Below are 12,049 nucleotides of genomic sequence, written 5' to 3'. Positions count from 1 at the left end.
ACGTTTAAAGAAACAGTGAGAAACGTACTCACGTTCTGGAATTTAGCTCGCATCAAGACTATCTCAGAGAGGGGGTGCCGGGAGAAGCTGACAAGGTTATGGGAGCACTGGAGAAGTCTACAAAAAAGTCGGGACAGGGCTGCAAAGGACAAGGTTGAAAACTTCAAGTCTCAACTTGACCTGTTGTGGGACATCGGAGCACCGGACGCCGTAGAGGACATCGAGAAGAACCGGCTGCTTACACCGGCCGACAAACAACAAGACATCGCCTTCTATCAAGACCAACGCGGAGAAAGAAAAGCGTTCATGAGTGGTAACGATAAGATTTTTGCCGCTAAGAAGAGAAAGCAGGAGGAACGAGTCGAGAAGCAAAGGTCGAAACAGGGAAGGTTCGCAGCCTGTGAACCAAGCAGCAGTGATTCGAGACCTCAAACCTCTGTGGTGGCTGACACCCCAACGGAAGTAGAAATGGAGAAAAAGGACACAGCGATACAACCTGGCAGGTACACATCAAAGCACCCTTATGTGACGGTTCAGCTTCCACGTCGCATTCTCCAAGAGCCAGCATTAAAGGAACTCGCTGACCGTCTTCGGATATCCAATAACGAAGTAAGTGTATCCATAAATGTGTTTAGAATGTTTGAAATTTCTGTTAATTATTTGATAAGCACTTAAACAGTCGACATTTTCTACTGACACCCTTGCCTGCTTTTGCTCGCAGATAGTTTCGGTGGTCGCAGCAGTGCTGCGCTCTGCTAACCCGCCAGGCGATCTGTTTGAGTTCCGGATCTCGAGAGAGACTGCGAGACGGGCGCGAGCTTCACACCGTCGTCAGGTAGCTGCCGCACAAAGGGAAGCCTTCACGCCTCCACCACATGCAGTGGTGCACTGGGATGGTAAGCTGGTTAAGGTGAGAACACGTTTAGGTACTACATTAATATTTTACCAAAGCCTAGACTATTGTAATATATTGTTAGAAATGTATCAAATCATTAACAAAAAGCTTGGAGAAAAAGGCAGCCTTGATAATTCTTCATTATCTGTCTGAATTTTTATATTTCTCTCATTTCAGAACGTCGTGGGAGAAGAAGAACACCGACAGGCCATCTTCATCTCAGGGCGCGGCCATGAGGAAGGGAAGCTGCTTGCTGTCTTGCCAGTGAAGGACGGCACTGGCCTGACCCAGGCACGCGCAACAGCTCGTGCTATCGAGGACTGGAGCTGCGCTTCAAACGTCAAGGCACTGTGCTTTGATACAACGTCGTCCAACACAGGGCGAGTCCAAGGTGCGGTTGTCCATCTGGAGGCGCTGCTGGAAAAACAGCTGTTGAGGCTTGGGTGCAGACACCACGTCATGGAACTGGTGGAGAGAGCCGCTGCCAGCAACATCTTCGGCAAAACATCGGCCCCTACGGACCCTCTCTTCCAGACTCTTAAGAAAAGGTGGAGTCAACTAGATCACTCTCAGTATCTCAGGCTGGACATTGCAAATCTACCAGAGTCTGACTGGCTCAGTCACCTCCGACACAGGACCGTTAGCTACCTGCTGACCGTCACAGAATGGGCCAGAGAGGATTACCGAGAAGCGGCAGAACTAACGCTCCTCGTCCTCGGTGTGAATCCTCCGCGCGGCACGCACTTTCTGCGTCCTGGCGCATGTCACCACGCTCGCTGGATGGCGAAGATCATATACTACCTCAAGATCTACATGTTTAGCCACCAGCTAGAGCTCAGCAGTGACCTGTGCGTCAAGCTGCAGAGGATGGCGATCTTTGTGTCTCTGCTGTACACACCGGCGTGGCTGAAATCACCAGTAGCCGAGGATGCGCCTGTGAATGACCTGCAACTGCATCACGAACTCCTCCGCTACAGGGCCGTGGACTGTGAGGTGGCTGATGCGGCGCTGGCGGTCGCGAGCCGCCACCTGTGGTATCTAAGGCCACAGACCGTCGTTCTGTCGCTGTGCAGCGAGAAGTTGAGTGCGGCAGAGAAAAAGGAGATGGCGACCAAATTGAGCTGCCTAGAAGAAACGAACGACTACGCCAACGACAACTTGGTCATCCAACAGACTACACGGCTTTCCGACCTGATAGATGAACGTTCATGGATGATCTTCAAGGAGCATCATGTGTGCGGCACAGCATGGCTGATGTCACCGGTGGAAGACTGGGAGAAAAACGAAGAGTTCATGAAGCTGAAAGATTTCTCCAGAAGCCTGAAGGTAACCAATGACGTGGCCGAAAGGGGAATAAAGCTTATGCAGGACTTCATTGGTTCAGTCACGAAGGATGAGCAGCAGCTGCAGGATGTCATGCAACTTGTGGAAAAGCACAGGAAGCAGATGAGTGGCTTCAGCAAGTCTGCTCTGATGCAACTGTGAGAGTTGAATAGAGGGGGGATTGAACTTTCAAATTGCATCTCCTCCTAGAGTTATTGACCTATTTCAATGATGTTTGTTTTTTTAAGAGGGAAATATATCATAGAAAAGACTGCGAATGCAAAATATTGATGTGTTTTCGAATAAATGGAAAAGTCAAAACTATGAATATTTTGGAATCTGGTTCCCTTAATGCAGGTAAAGCCTTTGACCTGAACTAGAAGGTCAACTAAGAGGTGCATGCAATCGAATTAGGTGTCAATGGAAAGCTGAATAGCTGCTCTAGCCAGCCATTAGGGTTAAGTAGTGAAAAGCAGCTCGATTGCTGATCTATAAGAGAAAAAGCTTGAGTTTTGACGTTTTTTCGCAAAAATTCATTTTTTATATTTGGATTCGCGACCCCTAGAACATGTTGGATGTCATTAATTCTGGCACCAATGAATTTAGGAGTAACGAAATAATGGGAAAAAACACCCCCACCCACAATTTTCTAAAATTGGGAAAAATGAGCAGACTGTGTTGTACATTGTACAACACAGTCTTCAGAAAACAATAAAATTAGGAGAACTGTTATTTGGACACAATAAGGAAAGAAATAGTGAAGAAAATATATAGAAAATTATGGAAAGAAAGACAAAAAAGGAAAAAAAAAGTCAGTCAACAATAAATGAGAATAATAAAAAAAATGGGCTCGTTGTAAAGGTAATTTCTCCCGGATTCTGAAACCATATGCAACAACCAGAGCAGCTGTACTCTTCTTCTCTCGCGTCCAGGTGTTTGCATATTTGTACACAAAATACGACGAATTCCAGGTTCGTTTATGTCTTAATTTTTGCACTTACAGAACTGTAATAAACTTGTTCACCCTTATTATCTTAGTATCTTATTAAGGTTTCAATCATATTTGAGTAATTATCAATATTGTTACACCAAAGTCACCAACGGCTAGTGAAATCGGACAGTGCCCACTTAAATATGGGAGGAGCCAAAACAGGTTTCAACTAGACCCAATCCTTTTCAATTCTTTCACGCCATAGGCTTTGTTTTTGGTCCTATCCAATATACTACCGTGTATAGAATTATTTGTAATATTATATCACAGTTTTTTATTGCCTTACATGCCCTCAACTCTTCAATATTAATCAAAATATTCTCCAGGGCCATGATCCTCGTATTTTCAGTGGGATAAATCGCTGATTGGTTGTTAGCTATTCCGGCCGCTAGGGTGCCACCCGAGGCTAATGCCTATCAATGAGTATGCTTTTCCCTCTTAAGGTGTCATGCACACAACTCAGCAGAAGCGTCTGCACAGACAGAATAGCTAACGCGTTAGCTATTTCACGCATCTAAAACGCCTTACAATAAACGCTTTTATTGCTAATTTCCCAATAATATTATCAGATTACTAAATTGTACCCAGGTGTTTAAAAAAATGGCTGTGTCAACCACCAGAGGGAAAAACGGCACCACTGTATTTGTTTATTAACATCAAGTGATTAACAAAAACATTGCCAAATACTCATGATTGCTTCCCCCTGACTCCAGTTGGTGACTACAGAGAGAGAGAGAGAGAGAGAAAGAGAGGATGAAATCATCTCCAGCATCAACATGACCTGCAAAAGTGCTTGAGCATCTGCAGAAGGGATGAACACTGGGGGGTGCGCTGGAAGACTTGACAGTTCCCACAAGGGTCTGGAGGTGTGCTCTCAGGTGATACTTGAGACCAGGGGGAGGAAAACAAAACACAGTCCGGAAAAATTATATAAAAAAAAATGAAGTTTTACCTTAACGTTGGGTGAAGAGGGGATAAAAAAATCACCCTAAACAAACATACACAAGCACACACTCCTCACCGGTGGAAGTACGTGGATGACTGCACTGTGGGGGTTACAATGGACAACACCTCACCGGACTACTCATCGCTACAAGGCACCCTGTACAGGCTACAGGCATGGACTACAGAGAACAAGGTCACCATCAACCACACCAAAACCGTATTCATGCACATCAATACAGCCACTACTCCAGTGCAAGCTCCTGGGTGTTACCATAGACCACAAACTGGACTGGAAGGCCCATGTAAACAACACAATCAAGGCAGCCTCGAACCGACTCTACATGCTACGACGACTCAGGTCACTTGGGACACCCACGCCAGAGCTGAGGACTATCTACAACGCCTTTATTCTCCCCAAATTAACGTATATGTCACCAGCCTGGTCGTCTTCTCTCAACTCTACCCAACAACGTCAACTAGAGAAGGTACAGAAAAGGGCCTGCATAATCATGCTCGGGGCAGACTACTCCAGCTACAACAACGCTCTCTCCACCCTGGTTATGCCATCCCTCAGTGACCTCCACCACCAAGCACTGGCATGGTTTGGCAGTGGACTACTGCACCATCCTCGTCATGGCCACCTCCTGCCACCGGCAGCCCCCCGCCCACCTCGCGCAGTCCGCCACTACAACAAAATTCAGCCCATTAGAGCCCGCACTGACAGAATAGCACCATCCCATCTATTGTTAAAATAATAAACAACTCCTGATTTATGTACTGTACAGCCCTGTAAATATATTGAACGCATATCATTATGTCTAACTCACATGTACTGTAAGTTTGTATATTTTCAGCCACCGGCTGCAACTCTATTAATAAACCGTTTATTCTTCTTCTTCTTCTTCTTCTTCTTCTTCTTCTTCTTCTTCTTCTTCTTCTTCTTCTTCTTCTTCTTCTTCTTCTTCTTCTTCTTCTTCTTCTTCTTCTTCTTCTTCTTCTTCTTCTTCTTCTTCTTCTTCTTCTTCTTCTTCTTCTTCTTCTTCTTCTTCTTCTTCTTCTTCTTCTTCTTCTTCTTCTTATTATTATTATTATTATTATTATTATTATTATTATTATTATTATTATTATTATTATTATTATTATTATTATTATTATTATTATTATTATTATTATTATTATTATTATTATTATTATTATTATTATTATTATTATTATTATTATTATTATTATTATTATTATTATTATTATTATTACAAGCTCAAATATCACTTATCGGAGGACTGCAAGTTCACAAAACTAGTAACCTCGTCCTTGAGCTCAACACACACAAGATCAAGAGTTATGACACTCTCTCTCCCTTGAGGTTGACAACAACATTCTCCTCTTAGCCTCGGAAACGATAAAAAAAAACGAATTTATTCAATTCTCACCACAAAAATATAATTCGCACAGTATTCGATATATACATTTTGTAGAGAATTAGATCGACTTTTATGTAAACTTGTCTTCACTATTATTAAGATTTCATATCATATGCCGGATTGCCTGAAGATTAGGCACCCCGCAGCAGAGCTAATATAAAAGCATCTCTTCCTCTGCCACCCTTCTTCTCTCCTTTCTTCCTCCCTCTCTCCTTCCTTTCCCCCTTCCACCATCTTTCTCCCCTTCTCCCCTTTCACACACATATTCTCTTTACTCCCTTCCCCCCCCACATTCCCTCCCTTCCTCCCATCTTCCTACCTTCCCTCCCTCCCCCGTCCCTCCCTCCCTCCCCCTCACATACATCTTCTCCTCCTTCCCTCCTACCCTTCCTCCCTCATCATCCATCACCCTGCACCCCCAATTTATCTTCCCTTTCATCCATCTCTCATAAATCTTGCTTCCTGATCTCACATCCTCACAGTATAAATAATGTTGTGCGTCCACTCAACCGCGTCTTACATACAAGTAAAAATCACTCCAAGGCCCTGATCAAATTTCTCACCTGTCTTCTAACATCTAACTCTTCTTATTTACGTTACATATCTATTTTTTCTTAATTCGTACATTTATTATTGCATTATTAACGTGTCAAAATATTAGGTAGTTGGTGTTTTCATCCATACCGAATCATCTACATATTGTGAAGTCTTCATGAAAGGAATTTTCTGTTATTTTATATTTTCTTCTGTGTATACTTTCTTATGCTTCTGTCTTTTATTTTTCCTCTTTACATTTATTTTCCCCTTCCTATATATATTTCCCTTTCTTTTCTTTGTCTCTCCCTCTATTTATTTATGTATTTTTTCACCCTGTCTCTATCTTTCACTGTTGTTTTCTCTGTTAATTTCTTACTCTTCCTTTCTCTCCATCTCTCTTTCTCTCACTCATATTCTTTCTTTCTTTCTTTCTTTCTTTCTATCTTACCAAAGTTGTCTCCCTTCTCTCGCTCACTCTCTTGCTCTAATTCTCTCTCACACATATACCTGCTTTCTGTCTTTCTCTTTCTTTCAGTCTCTTCCTTCTCTTTCTAATACACCCTTTCTCTCTCCTTTTGTGAGGTTATGACAACAAACTGCCCACTGTTGTGAGATTATTACAACAAACTGCCCACTTTTGTGAGGTTATGACAACAAGCTGCCTACTGTTGTGAAGTTATGACAACAAACTGCCCACTGTTGTGAGGTTATGACAACACACTGCCCACTGTTGTGAGGTTATGACAACAAACTGCCCACTGTTGTGAAGTTATGACAACAAACTGCCCACTGTTGTGAGGTTATTACAACAAGCTGCCTACTGTTGTGAAGTTATGACAACAAACTGCCCACTGTTGTGAGGTTATGACAACACACTGCCCACTGTTGTGAGGTTATGACAACAAACTGCCCTCTGTTGTGAAGTTATGACAACAAACTGCCCACTTTTGTGAGGTTATGACAACAAGCTGCCTACTGTTGTGATGTTATGACAACAAACTCCCTACTGTTATTAATTAGTAACACAACAAATCCCCAAATTATTGTGCTCTTAAACACATTAATACAACTACCTAACCTTAAAAATTCTCAACATATTTACAACCCAACAAGAGACATTAAAGAGATAAAGTTATTTTCCCAAACTTTTGACCTAAAACCTTTCCTTTGAGTTATCTTGTCTCATCTCAAGAACGACTGAGGATAAGTCACACTGATACGTTCAACTCACTGCCATTATCTTTTATTGAGTGTATGATGACTTTCTCTTTCACACTTCTTTTGGTGTGTCTGTGTGTCTCTGTCTCGTTGTCTAAGTCTCTCTGTTTCCGTCTTTTTTTTTCTTTTAGCTATTGTGTGATACTGTCTGTTTCTATCTCTTTTGTTTATTTGCCTGGGTCTTTTTTCTATCTCTGGTTTGTCCATCTTTGTGTTTCTAACCTAACCTAACCAGGTAGTAGGCAGCTATCAATCAGGGAGGTATTACCGCCTGGGAATGATATTTGAAGAATAATGTATTGTCTGCTGCCATATGGCATCACAAAAATTGTGACCAAGTCCCAGGTTGCTGATCTGACTTTCTGCCTCATTTACACTCAATTGCAGGTTTCAATTGTTTCTCTTGGTTTAACAACACAGCATACTGTACATATATAGTTTCTGACTATTGATTTTTTTTAATTTGTATTTATTTATGGTCCTTTATTAATAATAATAATAATAATAATAATAATAATAATAATAATAATAATAATAATTATATTATTATTATTATTATTATTATTATTATTATTATTATTATTATTATTATTATTATTATTATTATTATTATTATTATTATTATTATTATTATTATTATTATTATTATATTTTCGCCCCCAGGCCCTGATGTGGGTCATTGACTTGTGCCTGGTGAGCTAATCTCGTAAAAAAAACTAACCTAATCTAACCTAGGCTAACGTAACGTAACGTAACCCAAAGGTAGTATTAAGTCCGGCTCACACTGGCCCGTTCTAACGTATTATAGCCATCGATGACGTCGGGAAAACGGTGGTACGTACAGACGGAGAATAAATATGTAAACAAACATGGGAGATGATAACCTCCCCTGTACCTTCTTCCTCACAGGTACACCCGAGGCCCAGCTAGGAGACGAGAATGATGGCGGTAATTACTACAGTATTTGAGAGCTCATTACGTATTGAATAAACTGGTGAATAAACTAGTTTATTGCTACCAAATAAAATATTAAAGGTGACGTCCCCATAGTGAAGGTAGTAGCGAAGAGTCTACTAATGGAGAGGAAGAAGCAGATAGTCTGGTTCATTTATTTTTTTATTTAGGTATTATATTATTATTCATTAAGGTTAGATTGAGTTAAAACTCACTTCCACAGAAAATGAATATCACCTTCGGGAAGACAATAATACTGCAGAAAACATGTCTTCTGTGCTACGGTGCCGCACCTTCATTGTCTGTAAACTGTATTATCATTGTATTGACGTTTTTTTAATATTCAATATGAATATTTACTATGCATATATTTTAAGCTGAATCTCATTAATTGACTAAATTTAAATTAATTTTTTTTTATAACTTCAACACCATACAGACGGGCAAGGTGGAAATAGTTTATCTCACCCGTGTCGACGGCCACATTAGGAATGTACAGTGGATGTTCCCCGATTCACACACGACGTCCACCAAACGACCCGGTATAATGTCATCGATTGCTATATGACGTCAGAGATAGCCTTTATGTTTTTCAAATTTTTGTACATAATTATTTTTGTTTGGTCTTTCTTTCATTCCTCTCTTCTTTCTTGACTTTAATCTCTCTTCCTCTTCTGTTGTTCTTTTGATTTTATTGTATTCTTTCATTGTTATCTCAAATTCACTCCTAATGTTTCTTTTCATTTTTCACATTTTCTTTCAGCTTTGTTTAACATTATTTTTCATTCTTTTCGTTCTTTCTATTTATTCTCAATTATCTAAACTTTAACTTTGTTTTTCTTCATTCCTTCATCTTTCTCTTCCGTCCCTTTCCTATGTCAACTTTTATGCTGCGAACCGTTTCTTTTGACTTCATTCCTTCATTATCTTCTTCATTTTTTTTCTCTCAACACTTATCCCAACTTTACTAAAAACGAAATTCTTAATTACATAATATCTATTATCCAAACTTTACCCATATTTTCTCGATTTGATTTCTTCCTTTCCCTTCCCATTTCCACCATCTCATCCATATCTCTTTTATCTCCCACTTAACCCTCTCCATCACCCACCCACCTACCCTCCCACCCTCCCACACCACATCATCAGTGTTTACCTAGAGCTATATATTCCATCTTTTCCCTTACCTCTAGTTCCTTCTCTGGTTCGTCCTGGTAACTTCCGCCATAACAAGACTTTTAACTTCCGCCTCCAGCAAGATTTAACGTTTCTCGAGTCTTTTCATGTGAGATGTTACTGACATCACACACACACACACACACACACATGGTCATCTGGTAAGACGTAGAGTAAATGGAAATTTCTCAAGCGGTCAGTTTTAAGAGGAGGCGGCGACATTTTCTTTGCATGTTGTAGCGGCTGTCTGGTGGCGGTTGTCGATAAGCTGCTGTCTGGTAACTGCTGTCTGGTGGCTGCTGTCTGGTGGCGTTTGTCTAGTGGCGGCAGTCTGGTGGCTAGTGTCTGGTGGTGGCTGTATGGTAACAGCTGTCTGGTGGCTGCTGTCTGGTGGCGTCTGTCTGGTGGGCGTCTGTCTGGTGGCTGGTGTCTGGTGGCTGGTGGCTGGTGTCTGGTGGCTGTTGTCTGGTGGCGGCTGTCTGGTGGTTGCTGTCTGGTGACGGCTGTCTGGTGGCGGCTGTCTGGTGGCTAGTGTCTGGTGGCTAGTGTCTGGTGGTGGTCTGGTGGTCTGTGCTGGTGTGCTGGTGGTCTGGTGGCTGGTGTCTGGTGGCTGGTGGCTGGTGTCTGGTGGCTGGTCTGGTGGCGGCTGTCTGGTGGTTGCTGTCTGGTGACGGCTGTCTGGTGGCGGCTGTCTGGTGGCTGTGTCTGGTGGCTAGTGTCTGGTGGCGGCTGGTGGCTGGTGTCTGGTGGTGGCTGTCTGGTGGCTGGTGTCTGGTGGCTGGTGTCTGGTGGTGGCTGTCTGGTGGTCTGGTGGCTAGTGTCTGGTGGCGGCTGTCTGGTGGCTAGTGTCTGGTGGCTAGTGTGGTGGCTGGTGTCTGTGGTGGCTGTCTGGTGGCTAGTGTCTGGTGGCTGGTGTCTGGTGGTGGCTGTCTGGTGGCTGGGTGTGGTGTCTGGTGGTGGCTGTCTGTGGCTGGTGGCTGTGTCTGTGGCTAGCTGTCTGGTGCTGGTGTCTGGTGGCTGGTGGTCTGGTGGCTGGTGTGTGGTGGCTGTGCTGGTTGCTGTCTGGTGACGGCGGTCTGGTGGTGGCTGTCTGATGGTGGCTGTCTGGTATTGCAGTGGCTGCCGTCTGGTGGTTGTTGTTGGTGACGGCTGTAGTGGCTGCAGTCTGGTGGCTGTTGTTTGGTCTGATGGCTGGTGGCGGTTGTCTGGTGGCGGCTGTCTGGTGGCGGCTGGTGGCGGCTGTCTAATAGCGACTGTCTGGTGGCGGGTCTGGCGGCGACTGTCTGGTGGCGGCTGTCTGGTGGCGACTGTCTAGTGGCGGCTGTCTGGTGGCCGTTGTCTGGTGGAGGCTGTCTATTGGCGGCTGTCTGTTGGCGGCTGTCTGGTTACGACTGTCTGGTGGCGACTGTCTGGTGACTGCTGTCTGCTGGCGGCTGTCTGCTGGCGGCTGTCTGTTGGATGCTATGTGTTGGCGGCTGTCTGGTGGCGACTGATTGGTGGTGGATGTTAGTGGCTGTCTGTTGGCGGCTGTCTACCAAAGGCTGTCTACCAAAGGCTGTCTATTAGGCTGTCTGATGGCGATTGTCTGTTGTAGGCTGTCTGTTAAACGTTGTCTGTTTGGGGCTGTCTTCCAAAGGCTGTCAGTTGGAGGCTGTCTGTTGGCGGCTGTCAGTTTGGAGGCTGTTGTGGCAGCTGTCTGTTGACGGCTGTGTCACGTGCCTCAGCGCTCGGGAACTCGCATAGCGTGAGGCATATGTTCACGCCTACATTTCACACAAGCTATTAACTTGTTAATTGTACTTATTATATTATTATTGTTCTTAGTTACTTAGGTTAATTGTATATTTATGTATGTTATTAATATGCATCATTGTCTTACTCTGTTAAGTCAAATCAAGAGTAGTATTAATTAATTATATAAACTATCCAGCAAATGTCCTGGATCACGTGATATGAGACGCTCTCCTCCACGGCGTGCCCCACGCTTCCTCAGTTGCGAAAAACCGTGGCATATGGTAGACGTGTCCATTCGTTCTCTAGCCTTGACCCTTGTCTAGTGCCTTGTCCAGTCTTCTGCAATGCCCTAGGGGTATCAGGTATTAGTGACACGTTTAGTTAGGCCTAGGAAGGGATCCTGGTGGTAAGGAATCTCCTGTTTGGTAGGAAATAACTATTTTGTAGGGATTGTATATATATTGTATGTCTATGTAATATAGTTATGTTAAGTAATATTCGTTTGGTCTAACTCTTTACGGTATATTTTCGCCCTTCTGGCATCACCCTTATTTTATTATACAATTACTTATTCCCTTAAATTCATGTTTGCTAGTCATTACTCCCTTTAGAACATAAATTGAATTAATTAATTATCTTCCCTTTTGTGACTTACTTATTTCAACTTGTTCATACTTATTCAAGAACATTTAGTTGAGTAGGTTTTTGTGGGGATAATTATTGCCGTGTTCCCTATTTGTTCCTTTATTTGTTAATAACTTGGGGTAGGTTTCACTCCCCAGGTATAAAGGGTAGTGGGATCGCGACAGGCTGTCTGTTGGCGGCTGTCCGCTGGCGGCTACCTGTTGGATTCCT

General features: G+C 43.1%; 1 protein-coding gene across 1 annotated transcript; it reads left to right on the top strand.

The window, feature by feature from the left end:
* Positions 1-232: 232 nt before the first annotated feature.
* On the top strand, positions 233-3,229 carry LOC121867094. Its single transcript, XM_042366850.1, has 4 exons — positions 233-609; positions 722-910; positions 1,073-1,124; positions 3,222-3,229. Exons 1-4 carry the CDS (start codon positions 307-309, stop codon positions 3,227-3,229), a joined length of 552 nt encoding a protein of 183 aa, XP_042222784.1. The 5' UTR covers positions 233-306.
* The last annotated feature ends 8,820 nt before the right edge of the window (positions 3,230-12,049 follow it).

The sequence above is a fragment of the Homarus americanus genome, unplaced genomic scaffold, assembly GCF_018991925.1.
Source record: "Homarus americanus isolate GMGI-L3 unplaced genomic scaffold, GMGI_Hamer_2.0 scaffold6317, whole genome shotgun sequence".
Lineage (NCBI taxonomy): Eukaryota > Metazoa > Arthropoda > Malacostraca > Decapoda > Nephropidae > Homarus > Homarus americanus.
Note: the sequence above shows the minus strand (reverse complement) of the source record. Positions and strands in the feature narration are given on the sequence as shown.